Raw genomic sequence first — 26,603 nt, 5'->3', positions numbered from 1 at the left:
CTTTGTGACATCTTTCTCTGGTTTTGGTATCAGGGTGATGGTGGCCTCATAGAATGAGTTGGGGAGTGTTCCTCGCTCTGCTATATTTTGGAAGAGTTTGAGAAGGATAGGTGTTAGCTCTTCTCTAAATGTTTGATAGAAGTCGCCTGTGAAGCCATCTGGTCCTGGACTTTTGTTTACTGGAAGATTTTTAATCACAGTCTCAATTTCACTGCTTGTGATTGGTCTGTTTATATTTTCTTTTTCTTCCTGGTTCAGTCTTGGAAGGTTGTGCTTTTCTAAGAATTTGTCCATTTCTTCCAGGTTGTCCATTTTATTGGCATAGAGTTGCTTGTAGTAATCTCTCCTGATCCTTTGTACTTCTGCAGTGTCAGTTGTTACTTCTCCTTTTTCATTTCTAATTCTATTGATTTGAGTCTTCTCCCTTTTTTTCTTGATGAGTCTGGCTAATGGTTTAACAATTTTGTTTATCTTCTCAAAGAACCAGCTTTTAGTTTTATTGATCTTTGCTATCGTTTCCTTCATTTCTTTTTCATTTATTTCTGATCTGATCTTCATGATTTCTTTCCTCCTGCTAACTTTGGGAGATTTTTTGTTCTTCTTTCTCTAATTGCTTTAGGTGTAAGGTTAGGTTGTTTATTTGAGGTGTTTCTTGTCGCTTGAGGTAGGATTGTATCGCTATAAACTACCGTCTTAGAATGGCTTTAGCTGCATCCCATAGGTTTTGGGTCATCATGTTTTCATTGTCATTTGTTTCTAGGTAGTTTTTGATTTCCTCTTTGATTTCTTCAGTGATCTCTTGGTTATTTAATAGCGTATTGTTTAGCATCCATGTGTTTGTATTTTTTACAGATTTTTTTTCCTGTAATTGATATCTAGTCTCATAGCATTGTGGTCAGAAAAGATACTTGATACGATTTCAATTTTCTTAAATTTACCAGGGCTTGATTTGTGACCTGAGATATGATCTATCCTGGAGAATGTTCCATGAGCACTTGAGAAGAAAGTGTATTCTGTTGTTTTTGGATGGAATGTCCTATAAATATCAATTAAGTCCATCTTGTTTAATGTATCATTTAAAGCTTGTGTTTCCTTATTGATTCTCACTTTGGATGATCTGTCCATCAGTGAAAGTGGGGTGTTAAAAGTCCCCTACTATGATTGTGTTACTGTCAATTTCCCCTTTTATGCTGGAGAGGGTGTGGAGAAAAAGGAACCCTCTTGCACTGTTGGTGGGAATGTAAATTCATACAGCCACTATGGAGAACAGTATGGAGGTTCCTTAAAAAAATAAAAATAGAACTACCATACGACCCAGCAATCCCACTACTGGGCACATACCCTGAGAAAACCGTAATTCAGAAAGAGACATGTACCACAATGTTCATTGCAGCTCTATTTACAATAGCCAGGACATGGAAGCAACCTAAGTGTCCAGTGACAGATGACTGGATAAAGAAGATGTGGCACATATATATAATGGAATATTACTCAGCCATAAAAGGAAATGAAATTGAGTTATTTATAGTGAGGTGAATGGACCTAGAGTCTGTCATACAGAATGAAGTAAGTCAGAAAGAGAAAAAGAAATACTGTATGCTAACACATATATATGGAATCTAAGGGAAAAAACCAATTAATGGTTCTGAAGAACCTAGGGGCAGGACAGGAATAAAGACGCAGTCGTAGAGAATCGACTTGAGGACGTGGGGAGTGGGAAGGGTAAGCTGGGACGAAGTGAGAGAGTGGAATGTATATATATGCACTACCAAATGTAAAAGAGATAGCTAGTGGGAAGCAGCCACATAGCACAGGGAGATCAGCTCCGTGCTTTGTGACCACCTAGAGGGGTGGGATAGGGAGGGTAGGAGGGAGATGCAAGAGGGAGGGGATATGGGGGTATATGTATACATATAGCTGATTCACTTTGTTATACAGCAGAAACTAACACAACATTGTAAAGCAGTTATATTCCAATAAACATGGTAAAAAAATAAAATAAAAATTAAAAAAAAAGAAATGCATTTGGCTGAAGGTGATAGAAAAGTTGATTTACAGTGGCTTAAACAAATGGGAGTTTTTCACATATTAAAAAATTCCAGAGGTAGACCATTATCAGTGTTGATTCAGGTAATTAGTGACCAGACCCCTAATCTCTGTACAGCCTTCTGCTGCTCCATACCTAGCACGTGTCCATTCACCCTCACGCGTGTTGCAGCCTGGTCACGATGGATGCTGCACCTTTAGATTCAGGCAAGAGAGAAGAATCTGTAGCAGCTGGATTCTTCTCCTTTCATAACAAAAACGGAAGTTTTCCTGGCAACCCCTTAAGCAAACTTAACTAAAGCGCTTAACTTTCTTTAGCCAGAACTAGAGTGACCACACCTAGCTGCAAAGAAGGCAGGGAAACTGAGAAATGGGCTGATCATGATCAGCTTAGCCAGTCACAGTTCATCCCAGGGGGCTGGACACATTAACCCTCATTTCAGAATCAGAGTTCTCTTACAAAGAAAGAAGGGAGAAATGTAAGGTACAATGGATGGGGCTGGGTGATAGTCCTATTTCTTATAAATAGAGTAGACTTTTAAAAATCTAATTTAGGGCTTCCCTGGTGGCGCAGTGGTTGAGAGTCCGCCTGCCGACGCAGGGGACGCGGGTTCGTGCCCCGGTCTGGGAAGATCCCACATGCGCGGAGCGGCTGCGCCCGTGAGCCATGGCCACTGAGCCTGTGCGTCCGGAGCCTGTGCTGCGCAACGGGAGAGGCCACAGCAGTGAGAGGTCCGCGTACCGCAAAAAAAAAAAAAAAAAAAAAAAATTAAGTCCATTCATGTTACCACTCTCTCAGAATTCCCAGGTAACTAATTGTCTCACTCAAAGTACAGTCCAAAGGTTTTACGTGGCCTACAGGGCCCTCCGTGCTCTGGCTCCTGGACACCTCTGTCCTTGCTTCTGCCGCCTTCCCTCTGGCTCCATCTTCACTCTTCCTCACCCTGCAAGTCACTCTTCTACCTCATAATCTTTGCCTTTTTCCTCCATGTGGCTCCCGCACTTCTTTCAGATGTCTGCTAAAAGTTCTCCTTATCACACGGTTTTCCCTGACCTCCCTACCTTAAACAGCATTCACCTTGCCCCCCGCATACACACACACACACACACACACACACACAGCCACACACACAAACCTGTAGCTCTTTCCACTTCCTCTGCTTTATTATTTTTTGATAGCATTTACGATCACATGGCCCACGCTTGTATATGTGCATATATGAACACATATACTTTTTTGTGGTCTTTTTCCCCTAACTAAAATATAAGCTCTCAAGAGCAGGAACGTCATTTGTTTTCTGCACTGCTTGATCCCAAGCATATAGAATGGTCCCTGGCACATCGCAGGTTCCAATATGTATTTGTTGAATGAATGAATAGGTGAGTTTTGGGAGCCTCCTGTGTTGAAAAAACATTCTGGAGCCCTTTGAAGACTCATTTTTCTTAGACCAGTTGAGAAATTCCACAGCTTCTAGTGGAGTTTATACCCACTTCCATTCAAAGTGATAAGACCTAGGCAGTTTGAAGTGTTTCCAGTTTATGAGGTACCTGAGGAAAAGAAAAAGTGCCGTTGAATTAGACTTACTTGAAGTAGAGAATGTCTGAAAGTTTTATCAAGGTAAAAACAGGCTTTACCTTGTATCTCTAGCACATAACAATGTCTTCCAAAGGCTTTATTTATTCATGGTGATTTAGAAAAGGAGAGGAAAAAATGGTTGAATAATGTTAACTAACAAAAAAAATACATATATGTGTGTGTGTATATAATATATATATTTTAAAGGATTAATTGAAAATGTCAGACCTTTTCCTTTGAGGATAAATTCTTTCTGACTAGAACAGGAGACAGTTAACCTCTGAAAAACACCAAGACTGATGATTTTGTCTATATAGCATTGACCTGGAAGCTATAGTCTCAACCATTCAGACTAATAAATCAGGCAATTTATATTTAATCATTAAGTAGCTCTGGAGCTGAACAGCTGTTCAAAATTAGAAATGGGTCACCCCAGCCAGGATGACATTACAGGCAATCTATAATGCATTAGAATAAAATTATAGTGATTTTTAACTGTCTAGAAATTTATTACCGGACATGTTCCAACTCTTAAACCCTTGTTAGCCAGTGTCAGTAATGATTTATGTTGCGTGGGTGGTATAGTGAAATTATTGACGATTTCAATCGCCGGTAAGTCTATGTTTAGTAAATCTTCAAATTTCAAAGCTGTTTTGGAGAATGAGGTGGGTGCCCTTTATTGTTTATCATCTACTAACCAAAGACAACAAAAGTGGAGGAAAAGCAAATGAGAGATTCTTCTTCAAAATTAATGGATATATTATCTGTAGCTGAAGAAGGAAAGTAATAAATTCTATAAAGAGGGCAAGGGAGTTGAAGTTCTCTAGTGTGTAATTATAGAGCTAACTTGGGGTGATCTTTATCGAGCAAAGCAGATTATCTTAAAATAGCTTTCATAACCATTGTCACCTGCTAGTTTCATTACCTCAGTGTTAGGGGTATTGTGATGGCTTGCAGAGAACTGGCATTGCACTCTGCTCTGACATACATTGTTTTTGCTTTCTGTGGTCTGTCTCTCCTCTTTGATGCGTAAAGCTAAATTCCACAGGGTTCTTCATTGCTTGTACTCTCAATTTGCTGGGTGTTTTTTTCAGTTCCTATTAATTTACATGTTCTTAGAATGTGGTATTAAATTTTAGCATGCATTGAAACCAACTGAATTGGTGAAGTATTCTGCAGTTCAGTCAATCCATAGATATTTATTGCAGTTTTAGTCAAATCCAATATTAAGGGCTCCACATACTTAACCCGGAAATCAGAGTTTAAATGGCTCGCCAACTAGATATAAGGATTTGAACAGCATTCTCCGAGCATACTGTCTTCAGAGCTAGTGAAGTCCTCCTGGTTTCCATCTTTTTTACATGGGCTATAAGTTCTTTCACTGATTGAGTGATTATACTATAAAAATAACCTGAGTTTAGTAACTACCAGCACTATTCTTTAATTTACAGAATCCTTGTTAGGTGGCTCTTTAAACTTTATGTTTTAATTAATTGACATAACTGGTGTTTGTCATTTTCCTTTTTTTGTAATCAGCCCATGGCCCAAACGTTTAAGATCATGTTTGCTTAGGGTGGTGTAGTAACATTGCTGAAAATCAGGAATGATGGAGAGCATCCAAGCTGCCATTAAAAATCCTAACATCACTCAGTCTTGGCCACAGCTCTTGGTCCTCTACTCCTAGAGGGAGAGGAGAGTGACTGTCAGCCTTTTAAGAAGGACCTCAGTCATAATTAGAGTTCGGGCATCCAACAAAAAGGAGATGTTAAAGATCTAATGTCATGTTGCCATAAACTCCACTGAAGATACTGTGAGAGCACCTTCATAATGATGGGTCACATGTATGAACGATTATCATGGTCATGCCATCCAGTCATGTTCTGTTCCTTCTCAAGGCTGTGCAGAGTGACCTAGACGTAAACTGGGGAATAAGGTAATTACGTTAAACGTTTCTTGAGTTGCTGCTCACCCTGCAGTTACATCGGAGTAATCTTATCTTTCAGTCAGAGAAGATTCGCTGGGGTCAGTCTGTTCAGTCCTTCGAAGCTCAGGAGAAGACGCTCTGTGGAGATGTTCTCCTTATGGCGGCATATGTGTCTTACGTTGGATCCTTTACACAGCAGTATCGCCAGGAACTGGTAGACTGCAAGTGGGTTCCCTTTCTTCGACAGAAGGTAAGATCAGTTCCTAACCTTAGCCACATTTAGAAGCATCATACAGAAATTTCAGTAGTAAAAACAGTATATGTACCAGGCTTTTTTGTATCTCTGTAATCTCAACTGACTTGAAATTCTAGTATTGAAGGAGATGTTTCTTGTGTGTTGCAGTTTTTCTTATTTTAATGATGGTTTCAACCAGGAGATGGAAAATAGAAAAATTATTTGTATGAACCATAGAGATGTAGTTGGAAAACTGCTTTTAACAAAACTGTTAACTGAAATCAAAGTTGGATTATCATGTTAGCATATAGCATGAATCTTTTTGTTTTGCTAATAATACTACAGGCTATTTGTTGAAAATCTTTTTCATGACTACTTTCAGATGAAAAGTGTAGCACTTGTATATAAGTATAAAAATAGCTTATCCTCAATTTGAAAATTCAAACCCATAAGCAAAATGAAATCATAGATGAGGGAGATTTCAAGTCGTCTAGTTTAAGATCATCCTTGTACAAAGGAGAAAACTGAGACACGGAAGTTTAAATGACTTGATAAGGTCATAAATGATAGGAAACCAGGCCACTGTTTTCTAAGCTGTACTGTGTTATCTCACTTGATTAAAGTAGGTTCTTCACTTACATATCTAGCCCTTAAGAAATCCTAAATCTCTCTGTGTACTTGTGTTCTACGTTGGTAATTATGCCTCAATTTTCACAATAGTTGTTTTCATGACATAAATACATGCCAATGGAATTTCTGCAAATTAAAATTAAATATTGAATATTTTGGAGAAAGCTTGTTATTAAAGGCATCCCATAATTACTAATTGTAAAAGAAAAATCCTTTTGTAACTAAATCATTTAATATATCTGTAGTATCAAGCCATATTTTTATATGGAAGATTTTTAAAAAGAGGTTATCTGTATTACCCCCTGAATGTTCAGGGTTTTCTTTAAGTATTTCTGCCATAAAATATGCCTTTTATATAAGAGGATAAAGCGTTCTGGTAATTTTGTCCACCTCCTACTGCATTGTGACTTTCAGAAGGTGTCAGCTGTCTAATTCTTCTCTCTTTTTCGTCAGTCTCATCTTCTCCAAACTTTAATCCTCTACATGGGTGTCTTGGTCTGGGTTGCCCTATGACTACTTCACATTGATGACTGTCCTCTTTCGTGGTCCTCTCTGCATTCTCCACCATCGATAAAGTTTTCTCATTCTTTCCACAATTATAGGGAAATTCATTTCCTGATGTGCAAACTATTGAACGTCACATTGCCTTCTTATTGTTACAATTACTCTTCACTTTGGATCATGTAATAGTATTAACGGCCTGAACTTAGGCTATCAGTCATTTTGCATTTTTTAAATTGAAAACTTGCCTTCTCAAATTTAAGTTTTAAAATTGAGTATTGGGCTTCCCTGGTGGTGCAGTGGTTGAGAGTCCGCCTGCCGATGCAGGGGGCACGGGTTCGTGCCCCGGTCTGGGAAGGTCCCATATGCTGCGATGCGGCTGGGCCCGTGAGCCATGGCCACTGAGCCTGCACATCCGGAGCCTGTGCTCCACAACGGGAGAGGCCACAGCAGTGAGAGGCCCGCGTACCGCAAAAAAAAAAAAAAAAATTGAGTCTTAATTGCTGGTATTGCATTCTTTAGTGTATGTGTTTCTGGGAAGTTTCCCATCAATCAATTTATATGTTCCCATTGACTTAAAATTCCAAATGTGGAGTTCCATGAAGATAACATTTTGTTTTGAAGAATAAAATAAAATTAATTGACTTATCCAAACCGTCTAAACATTCTAAACATATAGCCAAAGCAAAAATTATAATTTTCTGATGCTCTATGCTAAACAAACATTCATTTTGACTATGGGCCTGTGTTTCACTGTGGGCCCACAGTTCTCAAGACCCCCATGTCTGTTTTCAGTCATCCCAGTGCTCTCCCCTTTCCTCTTGAGCATGTAGGCATCATGCTGAATGAGAAACAGACCTTCCAACGTGACCAGCTTACTCACACTCATCTCTGGGCAGAGCTATGCTAAAGGAAGAAAGATTCCAAATTGTATAAATGACATCCTTTTGGAAGAGACTTTTCTGTCTCCAGGACCCCTGGCAGAAAGTGCTACATAAAACCTAAAAAATGTCTGTCCTATGGAATGAAGGTTTCCAGTTTCTGAGCTACTTACCTTCTACTCCTTCTAGATTCAGTCACAGCAAAGTGGAAAGACAGTCACATCTTTATGAACATGTGCCAGGGTCCAAGAGGAGCTGCCATTACTTATTCATGTTAATTTTTTGATGAATTTTCCTTCAGCAGTGTTCCCTTATCCTGCCCTCCCAAGAAGCAACTCCTCTCACTGCTCCACAGTATAGAGGGTATTTTCTTACCCTATTGCCCTCCTGAGTATCTCTGGCTTGTCAGTTTGACTTGGGTGTCCTGAGGATTACAACAGTTTGTAAATTAACCAGTCAACAAGTGACTATGATTTATGTCATTTTAAAAATCTCTAAACTAAGCATGTCATTTATTAACGACCTGTTGACATATTTAAGGTAACCTTGGAGAGAAAACTCTTATAAAGTAAGACAGCAATCCTTAATGTGTTCCTAGAAATGAAGACTTTATATTCTAAATGCGTCAAAACTCAAAAATCGAATGAACAAATTGAACTCAGTTCAAGTCAGAATTTCAAGGGGAATTATATTTTAACTTGACCCAGTGATTCTAAAGTTTGCTGGAAGAATATATTTTTAACAACAACAACATAATTTTGGAATAGAACGGGAAGAGGGCACTTATCCTTCAAGATATTAAAATATATTCTAAAGCTAAAATAATTACAGCAAAGTGGTTCTTCAAGGGAAGTAGAAAACGAGAATAGAATAGAGTTCAGAAGCATTTAAGGATGTAGAGAGATATTTGATATATTTAATGTATGGTAATGTATAAACTCCCACAACTGCGTCTGTCACCTCCCAGCATTTCTACTCCTATACTGTCTTCCCTCCTGATGCTGTAAGATGGTACTTCTATTTAAGGCCAGCCGTTCGGGTTGTATTCTACTTTCCATCCCCTTTCCCTTCCTTGAGGACAATTCTAGACAGCTTTTCCCCTCTTTGTCATCAGAAATTTTTCTGTCTCAACTAATTCATTACTAGATCGTTCCCCCCAGCATTCAAACTTACAGTTATATCAGTTATTCCTCGCATTAAAAAAGAATATACCAGTGAATTTCTCTTTGATGCCCCCTGCCCCTCCAGCTACTCCTTCATTTCTCTGCTCTCATTTACAGTCATCACTTCAGAAGAGGAATGTACATTCACTGTCTGTAAATCCTCCCTCCATATTTCTCAGTCACTCCAGAGAGGCTTTTGTCCCCGCTGCTCCACCAAAATGCCTCTTGTCAGATTTTGCTACCACGTTGCTAAGTTGAGTCGTTTGTTCGCCATTCTCATGTACTTAACTGAATTTGCTGCACTTGAGCAATCCATCCTCCCATAAATACTTGCTTCACTTGATTCTAAGGAATCACCCTCCCCCATCTTCCTTATACCTCACTGGTCAATTTTTCTCAGACTTCTTTTTTGATTTTTTTTTCCTCTTCTCCCCAATCTCTTAATGTTGAAATGACCCAAACTCTGTCTTTGAACTGCTTTTTACTAGGTTCATGGCTTTATTTATGTATTTTTTTTTAATTGAAGAATAGTTGATTTACAATATCGTGGTAATTTCAGGTGTACAGCACAGCAATTCATATATATATATATATTCCTTTTTAGATTCTTTTCCCTTTTATTACAAAATATCAAGTATAGTTCCCTGTGCTAAGGTTCATGGCTTTAAATGCCACCTGGATACCACTAACTCCTGCAGCCCAGACAGTGGCATCTTCACTTCTGTGTCTGAAAGATGTTTCAAATATAGAACGTCCAAGCTGAAATCCTTATCTTCCCCCTAAAACTTCTTCTACCTACGTATTCCTGATTTGTTTAATGGTAGGCCCATCCTTTTGTTAGCTCAGGCTTGAAAACCCTGGAGTCATTTTGTTGTCACTCTTTTTCTGACACCTACATCCAGTCCATCTAGGAAATTCTGTAGGCCGCACCTTTAAAATATATTCAGAATCTGACCACTTTTCACCACCTTCACCACTTCCATCCTGGGCCAAGTCATTATCTTCCTCTTCAGTTAGTGTGAAAACCTCCTAACTGGTTTCCCTGCTTCTACATTCGTGGCTTCTCTCCAAAATCGTAGCTCAACATATCAGCCAGTGTAACCCTTTAAAAATGCAAGTCAGATTAAGTGAATTTTCTTCTAAAATCCCTCTAATGACTCCCCATCGCACTCAGAGCAAAAGCTAGAAACCCTCCAGAGGCTTATAAAACCCTATGTGATTTGGCCCTGTTCTCTCTCTTTGTCTTATTACCTGTTATGCCTTTCCTCACTACTCTGCTCTAATCACACCGGCCACCTTCCTTGAATATGCCAGATACACTGCAGCCTCAGGACCTTTGCACTAGCCGTTTCTTCTGTCTTGAAGTACCTTCCCTGAGGACATACATTGTCCCACTCCCTTCCATCAATCAGGTCTTTGTTCAAACAACAGCTTCATATCCCTAGATGCGACTACAACCTTCATCCCTCAGCATGCCTCATTCTGCTCCATATATTTCACCATAACATTCATTACCTTCTAATACGTTATCTCATTTATAAAATTGTTATGGTTCATATCTTTTCCCTCCCCCAGAGAAGATGTAAGATCCATGGAAGCAAGTATTTTGAATGGTTTGTTCACTGTTCCATCCTAGAATGGTGCCTGGAGCATTGTGGATGTTCAGTATTCCTTTTCATTGAGATATAATTTGTATACCATACAATTCACCCATTTAAAGTATACAATTCAGTAGTGTTTGGTGTATTCATAGAGCTGTGCAACTGTCGTCACAGTCAATTCTAGAGCATTTTCATCACTCCGAATAGAAACCCTACACCCATTAGCTATCACCCCCAGTCACCCCATTCTTACTGGGCTTATACAACCACTAATCTATTTTATGTCTCTAAAGATTTCCCTGTTTGGAACATTTCATATGAATGAACTCATAAAATATGTGGTATTTTATGACTGACTTCTTTCATTAGCACATTTTTAAGGTTCATTCACGATGTAGCCTGTGTCAGTATTTCACTCCTTTTTATGACTGAATAATATTCCTTAGATGGATATACCACATTACATTTATCCATTCATCAGTTGATGGGCATTTTTGTTGTTTCTACTTTTTGATTATTATGAATAATGTGGCTATGAAAATTTGAATTATTCATGTACAAATTTTTTGTGTGGACATGTTTCATTTCTCTTTGGTACATACCTAGGAGTGAAATTTTATAAGCCATATGGTAACTCTATGTTTAATCTTTTGAGGAACTACCAGACTACCAATACATATTTTTAAATAAATGTGTGCTTAAATGTACATTGTGTATCAGTGGGGGAAGTAATGGATTATTCAATAAATGGTGATGGAACAACTGACCAACCATTTGGGCAGAAATACAGCTAGGGCTGTCCTTCACGGCTTCATGTTAAATAAAAAGAGTTCCAAGTGATTTAAGTGTTAGAATGTGAAATAACTTAGAAACTGTAGATGAACTGGTGTATAATTATAAAATGGACAATACAGATGAACATTACAGAATTAGTGAGGGGCCATATTATAACCCCATATAATAAACTAAGAAAAGAAGTTTGACCTTAATCCGAGGCATGGGGAGTCATTGAAGGATTTTAAGCAGGTGTATGACATGATCAGATTATTCATTTGAAAGCTCACACTGGCCACAGAGGGAACAGGACTTGGAGGGGGAAGAGACTATTGTTATCTGTTAGAATGACAGTCCAGAAGACAATAAACTGAACAAAGTGATGAGAGTAGACGTGGCAAGCCGGGGAGTGATTCCAGAGGGGGCAAGGAAGAAGAGTTGATGAAACAATGCAGTGGATTGATGGGGAGAAAGTAAATATATGAAGGTGCTATTCCCTCAGATTAAAATTAGTTTGAGAGGACTTCCCTGGTGGTGCAGTGGTTAAGAATCCGCCTGCCAATGCAGGGGACACGGGTTTGAGCCCTGGTCCGGGAAGATCCCACATGCTGCAGAGCAACTAAGCCTGTGAACCGCAACTACTGAGCCTGCGCTCTAGAGCCCGCGAGCCACAACTACTGAGCCCGAGTGCCACAGCTACTGAAGCCCATGTGCCTTGAGCCCATGTGCTCCTCAAGAAGAGAAGCCACCACAATGAGAAGCCCGTGCACCGCCACGAAGAGTATCCCCCGCTCGCCGCAACTAGAGAAAGCCCTTGTGCAGCAACGAAGACCCAACACAGCCAAAAATAAATAAATAAAATAAAATTTTTAAAAAATTAAAAAAAAAGTATTTCAAAGGAATTTGGGGGCTTTAGAAAGTGGTGACATTACATTATTAAAAACATGTATGTAAGCACATTTAAATAAGGTTAAAATATGGATAAGGCTTAAAAAAATAAAATACAGTACAATTTGAGAGAAAAGACAAAGAGTTTGGTTTTAGAAACATTGTGGTGTCTTTGAAACATTCAAGTGTCAATAACCAGTAGAGAGCTGGACAAGAGTGTTATTGGATGGGAGTCATATCTGGGAGTCATTGATACAAGGTAGTTCTTGGAACTATAGGTGTGGTGAGATCTTGTAGGGAAGAGGTTTAGAGCAAAGGGAGCTGAGTCAGTGCTGACATGTAAACAGGAAGTCGAGGAAGTTGAAGAAGGCGCAGTCAGAGACTGGAGAAGCCCCAGGCAAGAATGCTGCCATAGGAGATAAAGAGTAGAAACATGGGGATGGTCAGTGATGCCAAAGCCATAGAGACAAGTGAGAAAAGATAAGAACTAAAAGTGTCATCAGACTTGGTAATGTGAAGGTCTTTTGTGACCTCGAAGGTGTAACAAGCCAGAAGCCTGAGTTATTCAGGAAGTGAGGAAAGGAGGCAGAAAAAGCAGATTGTTCTTGTAGGAATTTGCCTGTGAAGAGAAGGAGATGAACAGAAGTGCCTAGTTAGAGACATGAAGTAAGTGAAGGGTTTGTTTTTTCAGTATAAATGAGACTAGAGCACGTTTCTGTGCTTCCAGAGAAGGAATGGAAAAGGAATTGCTGATGATAAAAGGGGGAAGAGGCCTGATCCATCAGAAATTGGGAAGAAGGGATCAGAATAGAGGAAAATGGAATGGCCCTCAGGTAGAAGACGCAAGACTCCTTCAACTTAGGTGGGAGGGAAGGAGACAAAGGTGGACACAGGGAGAGATACTGATACAGGGAAAGAAAGCTGATGTAGTCATAGCTGCTGGTCTCTCTTCTCTCAGGGAAGCTGGAAATTGCAGTGCCAGCTGGCCAAAGATAAGAAAATTGAAACTCAAAGAACGCTGTGAGGAGGGTGGTGAAAACATCAAAAATACCCATCGAGAGCAGTTGGAGAGTAGATGTTAAGTGTTGCCAAGCAGCTTTAGGAAACCAAAAAAGATGAATTTGGAAAGGATAAATTTGTAGTCACAGTAATAAAGCTTTCATCAGCAATACTCACAGTCCTGGAGCAGAAAGAGAAGACAGAGAATGTTTATTTCAGCCAGGGTACAAGATTTATAGGCAGATAAGCCAGAAGGAAAAGAAGACAGGGACGGTCGGTCGTGTGATAGTCAGAAAAATGATCAAGGAAAGGAAGGCTCTGTTTAGGTTCGGTAGAGATGTCAGTGTAGTTAAAAGTTAATGGTTACAATGTCCGTTGCAGCACTGTTTACAGTATCCAGGACATGGAAGCAACCTAAGTGTCCATCAATAGATGAATGGATAAAGAAGATGTGGCACATATATACAATGGACTATTACTCAGCCATAAAAAGAAATGAAATTGAATTATTTATAGTGAAGTGGATGGACCTAGAGTCTGTCATACAGAGTGAAGTAAGTCAGAAAGAGAAAAATAAATACCGTATGCTAATATACATATGGAATCTAAAAAAAAAAAAATGGTTCTGATGAACCTAGGGACAGGACAGGAATAAAGACGCAGACATAGAGAATGGATTTGAGGACACGGGGAGGGGGAAGGGTAAGCTGGGACGAAGTGAGAGTGGCATGGACATATATACACTACCAAATGTAAAATAGATAGCTAGTGGGAAGCAGCTGCATAGCACAGGGAGATCAGCTCAGTGCTTTGTGACCACCTAGAGGGGTGGGATAGGGAAGGTGGGAGGGAGACGCAAGAGGGAGGAGATATGGGGATATATGTATATGTATAGCTGATTCACTTTGTTATACAGCAGCAACTAATACAACATTGTAAAGCAATTATATTCCAATAAAGACGTTAAAAAAATAAAGTGGTTAAACATATGATAGGGCTTCTCAAAAAACTAAATGTAGAGTTACCTTATAATCCAACAGTTCCACTCTGGGGCATCTACTACCCAATGGAAGTAAAAGCAAGGACTCAAACAGATACTTGTGTGTTTGTTAATAGCAGCATTATTCACAATAGCCCAAATGTAGAAGAAATCCAAGTGTCCATCAGCAGTTGAATGGATAAAGAAAATGTAGCGTATACACACAGTGGAATATTATTCAGTCTAAAAAAGGAAGGAGATTCTAACGCATGCTACAACTTGGATGGACATTGCAGATGTTATGTTAAGTAAAATAAGCCAGTCATAAAAGGACCAATATTGTATGATTCCACTTATATGAGGTACCTAGAATTGTCAGCTTCATAGAAAAAGAAAGTACCCTGGTAGTTGCCAGGGGCTGGGGGCAGGGGGTAACGGGAGTTACTGTTCAATAGGTATGAGGTTTCAGCTTGGGGAGATGAAAAAATTCTGGAGATGGATTGTAATGGTGATTGCACAACCATGTGAATGTACTTAATATCACTGAACTGTACACATTAAAATGACAAATTTTATGATATGTATGTTTTGCCACAATGAAAAATAGGTGATGGGTAAAGGACTGCATGTCTTAATGCTATTGCTAAGAGTAATATTATGTTTAAAGGTATGAGAGAGGTATAGCTAATCATGGTTAAAGAATTGGGTATTAGATGTTTAGATTTCAATAATGAAACAGTTTCAGATTATTACAAGGTCTGGGATAGCATTTCCATCTAAAGAAGGAGATGGTGTAATACCCTTCCAAAATATACCAACATCATTGAGGGTGTGGGGTATGCAAGGGAGACTAGGCATGGGGGTGTCGTGTGATCTTCCCAGCGGGTTCTGATATTTTCTCCTCCCCCAGAATGCTAGAGTGGAAAGGAAATGTAGAGCTTTGGCATGAAGGATGTCAAGGCTGGAGAGTGGATTCATCATCTCCACGAGCACTGAGGTTGTCACAGATTGATAGGCAAACTTGGAAAGTGAGAAGGACCAGTGGCTAAGGCTTTAATATGAGGAGGATACCATAGAGGATTGTAGAGCTGGACTCCATGGGCCTCAGAGGTGGCATTTTTCCTCAAGGACAGAAGAGCTGTGGTCTTGGAATGATGTGCAGGGGAGTAAGAAGAATGACCACTGTTACCCACACACATTTTTTCAGTAATGGGAATGTTAAGAAAATGAACTGTCTACTTAAGAAAGCCCTCAAGGGAAGTGAGACCCTAGAGCATTGGTTCTTGGACTCCAGTTTCACATTTAAATCATGTAGGAGTGAACTTTGAAAACATATAGATGCCATTTGAAGTTGAATCATTAGAGATTGGGGGTGGGGGGTATGTTGGCAGCTTTGAAAGCTCTCATGTGATCCTAATATACAGGCTGGGGTTGAGAGCCACTGCCCTAGTGAAGAGCTGGGCTTTAGCTGAGACAAGCAGGTAGAGGGAGCTAGAGAGTTTGGCCCAAATAGGACTAGGATACCATAGGACGTGTGGGAACAGTTGTCAGAAAGTGTGACAGTGGGGGCATGAGTTTGGAGGATGGCATGGGGAAGAAACAGAGCAGCGTGGTGGTAACTGAAAAGGACAGGGACAGTGGGCGTACGTGGCCTTGAGGGTCCAAATAAAATTGTTACCCAAAATTGTTTCCAAAGTTATCGTCTGCTAGGCAGACAAATGAAGACATGGACAGGTTCAAGGAGGCATTTGCCCTCCACTCATTAATGTGACCTAGCAGTTTATAGTCAGAGCAAATACATGGAAGTATTATACATGGAGTTAACTTTTCTAAGCTTCAGTGTCCTGAGCAAAAAGAGAGTGAGAGAGACATCTACTTGGCAGAACTCCAGTAAGACTTAAGTGAGGCAATGAACAGAGTGAAAGTATAAGAGTAAATTTTGTAAGCACTTAAAACCTTACGAATACTGGTTGTTTTGTTACCGTCATATTAAAAGAAACTGGGAGTCTTACCTCATCAGGAAGTTCCCTTTTATCCTTTGGAATATACCACTTGGTCAGTTCTCAGAGGATCCTAATAGGCGTTTGATGTTAGGATTAGTCTAGCTTGGCTCAGGGTATGTGCTTCCAACCTGTTCTTTTCCCTCTAGTAAAACTTCTTAAGATGGGAGGCTGTTTCCCTTTTTTTTCAGCTCCATCCTGACTGACCACATGCTGCACTATTTAATGAAGCAATTAAATGGGTTCTCACTGAATTGCTAGGCTGACTTTGGACTCCCTCTTCGCACTTGGTTTCTGTTTTTGCAGACTCCTTCAAGGAATTGTGCAAAGAAGAGTGGACTAAAAAGAAGATAACATATGAATTGAGGTTTATTTTCCCCACTCTAAACCTAGGTTAAAATTACTGTGAAAGTGATAACTGTATTGCAACTATCAAAAAATTTTTTGATGGAAAAATTTCTCTGTGTCACGCAACTGCCTATTTGAATATCATACTGTAAAGCAAATATCCTAAACTTTGTTTCTAAAAATTTAAGTCTCAACGTATTTTAAAGTATTTATGGTATTCTATAGTGTGAGTTACCTGCTTTGTTTCCCCTACTAGGTTAAAGTGGCCATTAACAAAGGGGGACTTCTCTTTGATCCCCTGAACTGTACTCTGTACACAGTAGGTGCTCAAACAATTCAAGTTGTTGAATTCGGACGCAAGATCTACACGCTTACTCTTTATAGCATCAGAAATTAAAGTTATTTTAAGCCTCTAGTTGTTTCAAGTTCTTTGTATTAAGTAGAAGTTAAGAAATTAAAGCCATGGAGTTCTTGCTAATAAGAGGATGCTTATTCTGTAAGAGAGCGATTTGCTTGTGGAGTCAGATATCAAGGCTGCTTGCTCCTATCACTAGGAGGTAGAGTTTGCTTTATTTATAAGATACCATTGTCAGTAGGAACAGTAGACATATTATGCTAACTTTTCCTATACTAACCTCACGTTGCATCCCAGCTTTATTGTGGGAATTCTTCCAGCATTCTGTTTGCTGAAGCTTTGTGGGCAACCAAGAAATCAAACCCCTACTGCTGCTACAGCCTCCCCTGCCTACTTCATCCAGGTCGGGCTCTTACTGCCCTCTCTTATGGAGGCATGTTTCCATGTTAGCCCCCCTACCCAGCCAGGGGACTAGTTCCTTATTCATCTTGCTGATAGTGGTGTCTCCACACATATGTAGGAGGTGCTCAATAAACGTTTGGTCGTTGATGACTGATCGAATAAATTCCTTAATAAATTCCTTTCTAGAATCTTATGTATTTTTTGTAAAATCAGTCCACTTTTGTAAAGAATTGATGCTTATCTTTAAAACAGGTTTCCAAAAAAATAGGTTTCTTCTTTCTCTCTTTTAAAGGAGGCAAGTTTGGTTTTTTTTCTTTTGTAAAATAATTTTTTATTGAAGTATAGTTGATTTACAATATTTGTTAGTTTCAGGTATACAGCAAAGTGATTCAGTTATGTATTTATATTTTTTCAGGTGATTTTCCATTATAGGTTATTACAAGGTATTGAATATTGTTTTCTGGGTTATACAGTAAATCCTTGTTCCTTATCTATTTTATGTAACATAGCTTGCATCTGTCAATCCCGTACTCCTAATTTATCCCTCCCCCAACAACTCCCCACTTTGTAATGCTTCTCTTCACAGTCACACTGTAGGCAGTTCCCTCTCAGAGGAGAGGCTGTAGTCAAAGTTGCTGGGTACCACCACAAGCTGCCGGAGTTCCAGCGGACTGAATAGATTCCATGAACCCACCCCAGAGAGAGAAGTCATCTCTCTGTAGTGTTGATCTGTAGAAGAAAGATGAAATGCTGGAAGCAAGAGAGTGCAATGTAGCATTGCTTATGTGGGATGGTTACTCCACTGGGCAAATATTATGCATTTCTGTTGTCCTGCCATCCTTGCTGGAGTCTAAATTCACTCTCACCTTGTTGGGGCTGCTATAGGTGTGTATAGAGGGCAAAGTCCCTTTTGCTTGAAGCCAGATAGATGCAGGAACAAATCAGATGTTGGATGCTGCAGTTGACAGAATTCCAAGAGGTGAACAGGGGGCTTATCGGGTCGAATTGTATTTCATGATGAGAGTTTTATTTGGCTTTTGAGAGTCAGGAGAATTTCTGTGTGTTCTTTGGGCTTTGGTCTGTTGTTTTCTTGTCTGTTGTGCTCTGCCACACTGACAGTTTATTGCCTTCAACTCTGATTTTAAAGGTCTCCATCCCAATAACTGAAGGCCTGGGCATGATTGCCTTGTTGACGGATGATGCCACAGTTGCCACCTGGAATAATGAAGGACTGCCAAGTGACAGAATGTCCACGGAGAACGCTGCTATCCTAACACACTGTGAGCGCTGGCCCCTGCTGATAGATCCCCAGCAGCAGGGAATTAAGTGGATCAAGAACAAGTACGGAACTGACCTGAAAATCACACATGTGGGCCGGAAAGGGTATGTGAAACCTGAAGGGTTGACTTTCTGTTGAGCTGCCGGAAATGGGTCTGACTTTTACCAAGTCCTGGCATTTCTTAGACCTCGCTGCCACTTTGAAATATGATAGTTTGGTACGACTTGTTTATCTGCCTGCTCCCGTTTCCCATAAAGTATCTCTGTTGAAAGGGCATTTACGTTGGGTGGCATCCACTTAGCTGAAGAAGAAATTAGTTGGAAGGTTAGAACAAACACTGAATGTGAGAGGAAAAATTTCCTAAGGCCAAGAATGGTAATACAATGTATTATAATCCTTGTTTAGGACTTTGGCATATGGTAACCCAAGAATTGTCAGCTGCACCTATAGGTTTAACGATGGTTCCAGTTATATTCCTGAATATGTACTTCGCCTACAGTGGGTATTTAACATGGCTCAATTCCCAACAGAGTGCCTGTAGATAATTTTTCAGTCAAGCTTTACATGTCACTTTTGAGAACTGAATCTACTCTGAGATTTTCTGTCTCTCGGTCTGCATGATAGTGTTTTCTGATAAGTAGAAAGCTCTCTGGTATGTAGTTGGTCTTCAGTTAATGCGGAATAAATAATTTTAGTCATACTGATACTTCACTTCACCTCTCCATCATCTTTTGACATGTAAAATGGAATAAGGAATGTCTGCAGTCGTGCAGGTAAATGGTCTCTTTGCTTATCTGAATACTTGGAGGAAATTATTTTTGAATGGGAGAGACTATTTTTGGAGAGTGGGAATGAAATAAAAAGATAGTTCACCACTTTACATGACTGAATCTAAATGTTTAAAAAATGAAAATTTGATAAAGCCACAAGGCATTTAATATAATTTTAATTTTTTTTTATCAAATGAGGACCTATTGAGTAAATTTAAATTTATAATGCTTGGGTAGGTTACATTTATTTCAACCATGATTACTATCAAAAGTAAGTAATTTTTACATGGACTCAGTAGTTCACACTACTGAATTTCACTTGGAAAAATATAACTGAAATTTACCTCAAAATCTAATCTTTAATTTCCATGTATTCTAGTTGAAGAAAACACTACTTTACAAAATATTTAGTTTTCTCTGAGTTAGTTTGTTCCATCTAAAGTATTTACATTAAATGAAATACAGTTGAGTATAAATAATTTTGGACACTTTCCCTGTGCTCATTTACATTTTTTTCTTGATTCTGACTGAACTTTAAGGTTTTTGAATGACATTGAAACTGCTTTGGCCTTTGGAGATGTCATCTTACTTGAAAACCTTGAGGAAACGATAGATCCAGTCCTTGATCCATTGCTTGGCAGGAACACAATTAAAAGAGGAAAGTAAGTATTATTGAATTTTTAACGTACATTTTGTGCTACATATGAGTTTGATCATCAGCTTCTATTTCTTGGCCTCATGATCACGTGTAATCTATGGGAATATTCTTGGTGATGTTTCTGAGTTTCCATTCCAAGCCTCCTGCATTCTAAGACCAAAGCAACCTTGACGTGATCCAGATGTTCAGACTATTTGTTTGGTGGCTTTAGATTCATGTTACCCAATTCCTGATTTATAGATTCCAAAAATGCATTGTCACAAATCTGAGAGTAAGTTCCTCCTTTATTAGTTGTTCCTTCATTAGCTCCTTTATTAGTTGAATGTTTTTCTACCTTCAGTACTTTGCAAAACACCTTTAGTATGTTTGCCTTAACTGCATATTGCTTGTATCCTTATTTACTTAATATTTTTAAAAAACTATTTTAAATCCACTCTATTTTTTTTTTTTTTAACTCAGCCTTACCCCAGGTCATAGCATCTATGAAATCATGGGTTTACTGTGCTGGTTCTGTCTTTCCCTATACATTCAAAATATATATAACCATTAGAAAGAAAAGAGTTCATTAGTGGACCCGTAAGATCATCCATATACCGGCAGTGGCGGACTGGGCACACCCTTGGTGAACTCTACGTGATGTTCCAAATGCTGCCATCCCCCCCGGACACTGGCTGTCCAGGACATTCTCCCAGGGGCAGCGAAGCCGTTTCCAAGGGGGCATCACACACTTTCTATAAATGTGTAAAAGTTCAGATGCAGCACTTATGTCTCTGAGCCTGTGTGGGGCTCGGGGGAGATTGTGGCATTCCCACAGCTCTCTGTGCCTCTTCACTCAAGAAATCAACATTGACTAGGCTTCTTTCAGTGGATTTCCTTCTCTTTTTTTTTTTTCTCTTCACAAAGGTGTGATTCAGAACTTCCCCAACACCCTTCTTCTTTGATACCCACTCTCTGCCTCAAAGGTGTCTTGTCTCCCTTTTCATCACTAGATTATTCCTGTCAGTTTTAAGTGGAAATAAGCCTATTTAAGGGTGACTAACTTCTATTTTGTAAAAAGTCTCTAACTGATAAGTATTTATTATACAACTCACCAACTAAATCCATTTATAGTGAGTGACAACTTATAATTGTTTAATAAACCAAAATTTACCCAGACATGCATTTAGAACAATCTAATAACGCACTTGACAAACTGTGGCTCTAACATAAATATAATTGTAGCTGTGTCTGATGTGTTAAAGATACAGTGTAGAATCTTGAATGTCACTAAAGTGAAATCCTCGTTATTAAGGTTCTGACTCTATTATGAAGACCTAGAAGTTTTGTCAGTGAAATAATATTCTCTTAGCTTTAACTTGGACCTTCAATAACACAATTTAGGTGTAAGAAAATTGGTCTCTCTCTCTCTGTATTTATGTGTATATATATATATATATTTTTTTTTTTTTTGATAATCTGAAATTTCCAGAGCCTGATAAACTTCAGTCCTGACTTTTTTCTCAGTGTGGTTATAGTTAAGTGTAAGTAAGAATCCCAGAGGGTTTTTTTTTTATTTCAGAAACAAATTATTTTACATAAAGCATCAAATTCTTTATCACAAAATATCAAAGCAGGACAATTTATTCCAAATTAATAATATTTCCTGAATAAGCACTCTCTATTAGGCTTTACAGAATTGCTCATATCACTGTAGCTTTTTTTAAAAGGTCAAGAGAATTTTAAATGATATATAAGAATATAATAAATGGTGTTTATTGCATGCAGTTGTTACCATAACAATTTTAGCTCCTAAACTCTTATGTGTGGAAACAACCACTTTTATGAAGGTAAATTTAGATGTTTATCTCCAGTCTTTTTAGATGTTTTTAGAGTTTCTTCATTCAGAGAATCTGAGTCATTGCATATTCTATTAGTCATTGAATAAACCTTCTCTGAGCACTGCTAGATGCCAGGCACTGTACTGGGGGCTGGAGATACAAAGCATGATAAGGTACAGACCCTGCCCTTAAGGAAGCTACATTTCCTTAGGGGAAGTCAGACCTACAAACAGTAAAAGTAATGCTTGCCATTGGTGTGGTGATAGAAGTATGCGTGATAGGGAATCATCAGCTCCATAGTGGAGACCCGGGAAGGTTTTGTGGAAAAAATTGCATTTGCTTACATTTACATTTAATGTGAGTTGAAAGGTGAGTGGGCATTTGTCAGACAGAAAACTGGGAGAAGAGAATTCTGGAACAAGAGAGCTAATACCAAATAGCAAAACACACAAAACAGCCCAACAGCTTTGGGGACCTGCAGTTAGGATTCAAATATGTAGAAAGCCCCATTTTGGGGGTGGGCAAGGGAGGTGTATGGACTCAGAGAGATGAGATTGGATTATCAGTACCCAGAATGTTGACATCCTTGTGTACCCACAGATGACCATAGGTTGGCCTTGGGTGATAATGCTTTTTCCCCAAAGACATTAAAGGGGTCTGTTCCTATCAGTAACACTAGTTGACAACAGCAGTGGTTTTTGACCAAAGGACCTTGCCTTCCTGGAGTAACACATCTGGAGTTTCCATATTTTCACTTGAAAATCATGAGCATAAGTCAGTGGGGAAGCTAGTGAAGACTCTTAAGCATGTTAGGAATAATGAGATCAGATTTACGTTTTTGAAAGGACGCTGTTGGCCGTGTGGAGTATTGATTGAAGGCACGTGGACCTAGAGCCAGGGTCCGTCCAATTAGCAAACAATTGCAATATTCCAGTTGAGGCAGGATACGAACCTAAACTAAGCCAGCGACGGTAGAGGTGGAGAGGAGAGGGCAAACCAAAGAATTCTCAAGGAGTTAATATCATCAGTTCATGGTCAATAATGGGATTTTGTTAGTAGGGAAGAGGAAGGTTCAAGGTGATTTCCAGTCTTCTGCCAGGTTAAATGATGGTATGGTTTATGGAGAGATGTAATATAGGAATAGGAGTAAGTGCAGGGAAAGAGGTAACTATTTCACTTATTAGACATTCAAAGATTGAGGTGCTACTTTAAACACTCATTCTCGAAAAAGTCTAAGAAGCCATGGAATACGTGAGTATGGAGCTTAAAATCCTGGCTGAGCATGTAGATTGGGGAACATCTCCATAGAGAGTTGGTTAAGCACCATAGAAGATGTGATTATCTATGGAGATGCTATATAGTCAGAACAGGGAACATTCACTTCACAGAATGGAAAAATGGGGCCTGAAAGAGCTTAGTCACTGTCTTCTTGGATGCTCAAGGCTATATGAAATTTAATGCATGGAAACCTAGTTTCTTAACCAGATTTTCCAAATACATAGGCACTACCATCTTTCAGTAGAATTCCTATGAATTCTCCTTTGCCAGTATGACTCTTCCATTCTGTTTTTCCCCTAAACTCTGTTTATTTTCTCATTTATGTTTTGTTTTCATATCTGTACCTTACAGTGTAGTTTAGGCCATTCATTTCTTCATGCTGACTCTAGTGATCCCTTTACATCCTTTCTCTACTTACTTCTGTCCAACCCAGAGAGTGGTTAAAATAATTTGTTTTAATATTGCCTGTTTCATCACTCCCATTAAGAATTCTCTATTGTCAATTACTTTGAACTGAATTAAAGCTTTTCTGTGAAACCTGCAAAATGCTTTACCTGTTTGATACTACTGAGTTTCCTTTTACCAACCTCATTTTTCATTACTTCACGCAGAGAATCCCCCTTTCTATAATGTGCTATTTTATTTACCTTTTCTATCAATGCAAATCCCAAATTCACTTCATTAGGAATTTAACTGCTATTCAGTCAATCAAATGGGAATTTAACTTTTCTGCATTTAATGCTTCCCATGCATACTGCATGCTATACTGTGTGACTGTCATTTTGCCTTTATATGTCATTCTTAAAATATGCTTAAATTCTCTTCTATATCCTTATTAGATTACAAGTTCTCTATGGAAAAGAATCATACTATATGCCTTTAAAAGTATGGTTAACTAAAAACAAAACAATAAAAACATAGACTTTTATTTCTGGCACTGTGGCAGATTAGATATGTGAATACTGGAAAACAACTAAATATGTTAGTTACATTATTAAAAACACTTTTTGAAGTGTATCACTCAGTTGACCAAAAAAAAAAAAAAAAAGTGTGACCAAAAAGCAGGAAATAGAAAGATAAGGAACACCAAAGCTGTTTTTTTCCTGAGGGTACCTGCTAAAACCTGATAATATTGGGTTTCTGTTTGATGGATGTACAGAGCTTGGACCAAGTCTAGGGCCTATTCAGGGTGTGGAGTCTGCTAAGAGATTCTTGCTTAATGCTAGATCGTCAAGGGGCCATACCTTCTATTTAAGGGCAAAAACCAGCACTACAGAAAGGAAACTTTCCTTTCCGTACTTTGGTGCTGGGAAGAGATGGAAAAATATCCCCAGAGAATTCCTTACCACATCCATCTTTCTTATGAATGTTTAAGACAAATTTTTATTTATTTATTTATTTATTTATTTATTTTTTCCGGTACGCAGGCCTCTCACCGCTGTGGCCTCTTCCGTTGCGGAGCACAGGCTCCGGACGCGCAGGCTCAGTGGCCATGGCTCACGGGCCCAGCCGCTCCGTGGCATGTGGGATCTTCCCGGACTGGGGCACGGACCCATGTCCCCTGCATCGGCAGGTGAACTCTCAACCACTGCACCACCAGGGAAGCCCCAAGACAAATTTTTATTACTTGCGTGTCCTAAAATACCTCAAACCATTAACTTATTTTAAAGTGGCCTTGGGTTGGTCACACCCTAGTGCACTTGGCAGAAGCAAACAAAGACCCTCTTGGAATAATGTCTGTCAATCTAGACTTTAGAGGATTGTGAAAGATCTAACTCAACGGTACATGACTTCACAGGCAAAAATCACAGAACACACGAGGAAATAAGGCACCATGAGCAAGAGCCAATAGAAACATCAAATGATAGAATCCTTATTTCTTTGCTGCTTTGTTTTATATTTTATTGTTAATAAGGTTATGTTAATTAGCCTTCCGTGAATGCCTGTTGTTAACTTTTGCTAATATTTTCCATTAAGTTTCTCATCACTTTCTTTAATGCCTCAATTTTTAAATTTCCACTCATTGTACTCTTCCTTATCTTTTAACATGATTTTTAATTCATTCTTTTTTTATTTAATTTTTATTTTATATTGGAGTATAGTTGATTTACAACATTGTGTTAGCTTCAGGTATACAGCAAAGTGAATCAGTTATATATATATATATTCTTTTTCAGATTCTCTTCCTATATAGGCTGTTACAGAGTACTGAGTAGGGTTCCCTGTGCTATACAGTAGGACCTTATTATTTATCTATTTTATATACAGTAGTGTATATATGTTAATCCCAACCTCCTAATCTATCCCTTCCACCCTTAAAGAAACATTGTTTCTTTAAGCATGCATCTTTCCATCATTTCCATAGGGAAGAAAAGTAAATACAATGGGAAGGGAAAGAAAGGGAACGAAAGTAAATACAGTGCTCAACCCATTGTCTTGGTTGCTACATGTTTATTTTCAAGAGAGACTTTTAGGACTATGAGGTGGGGTTTATGCACTGTGTGTTGTTAGAAACTAGCATTGGGGTTCAAGTAGTAAGATGGAACTTGGGTCAAATCTTAGTCTGCTGCACTCTGGTTTGGTGATTGGGGGTAAGTTTGGTTAACCTGTTTTTCTGTTTATGTTTTGTCATCTAGTGAGAAAAAAATACGAAAAGCATGGCACATACAGATATTCAATATGTAATTATTTCCCTTGAATCTTTAACGAGTGATGGGTATAGTGGACCAGATGTTCAAACAGACCTAGTGAAGTAAGACCTTGTCTTTCAGACATGAGAAGTGTGGATGAACCATGAGTTGAGTCACAAAGCGTATCAGCAAAAAGGAGGGGTGGGGAGGGGAGGAATCCGTCATATCTTTTGATGTTTTACGTTGCCACCTAAAAGCAGTAGAGGGTTTTGGTTATTTAAATTTTATTATTTAATACTGATACATATAAAATATATAATATATAGAATTTATAAATCATAATAATAATTTAGACAGGTATCTGCCATTCAAATTATGAACTGAAAGATGACCAGTATTCTTTAATCCACCTTTGTGCTCCTCTCGTTTCTAATTCTGCCTCATCTCCAAAGATAGTCAGTATTTTAAATTTCATCATCACTTCATTTAAAATAGTTTTATCATATATATGCATTTTCCAAAACAATATACTGTTTATTTTTGTCTGATTTGGGACTTTATAAAAATCCATCGTAGCTTATATACTTAAAAGGGACTTGAATTTTTTTACTCAATATTATGCTTCTAAGACTTAGCTATATTCTTGCTTTTAGCTCTAATTCTTTTCATTTAACTCTAATCTCATTTTTTTCACTGTTATATTCAGTGGTGTGGCTCTTTCTCACTTTATTGAATATTTTTATTGAAGGACATTTAGGTGATTTTCCGATTTTTTGCTATTTCAAGACACGCTGCTATGAATATTAGCATACTGAATACTCATATACGTATCTAAAGGTGCACACAGCAAGGGGTGCTTCAGAGTTTAT

The 26,603-nt window shown here is 38.6% G+C and overlaps 1 protein-coding gene across 1 annotated transcript in view; it reads left to right on the top strand.

Moving 5' to 3' along the window:
- DNAH11 (dynein axonemal heavy chain 11) overlaps window positions 1-26,603 on the top strand; it is a 313,588-nt gene that overhangs the window by 227,656 nt on the left and 59,329 nt on the right. The window contains 3 exon segments of the mRNA XM_060020402.1: window positions 5,626-5,796; window positions 18,450-18,685; window positions 19,891-20,013. Of these exon segments, the coding sequence (XP_059876385.1) occupies window positions 5,626-5,796; window positions 18,450-18,685; window positions 19,891-20,013 (530 nt within the window).

The sequence above is a fragment of the Delphinus delphis genome, chromosome 9 (assembly GCF_949987515.2).
Source record: "Delphinus delphis chromosome 9, mDelDel1.2, whole genome shotgun sequence".
In the NCBI taxonomy this organism is placed as follows: Eukaryota; Metazoa; Chordata; class Mammalia; order Artiodactyla; family Delphinidae; genus Delphinus; species Delphinus delphis.
Note: the sequence above shows the minus strand (reverse complement) of the source record. Positions and strands in the feature narration are given on the sequence as shown.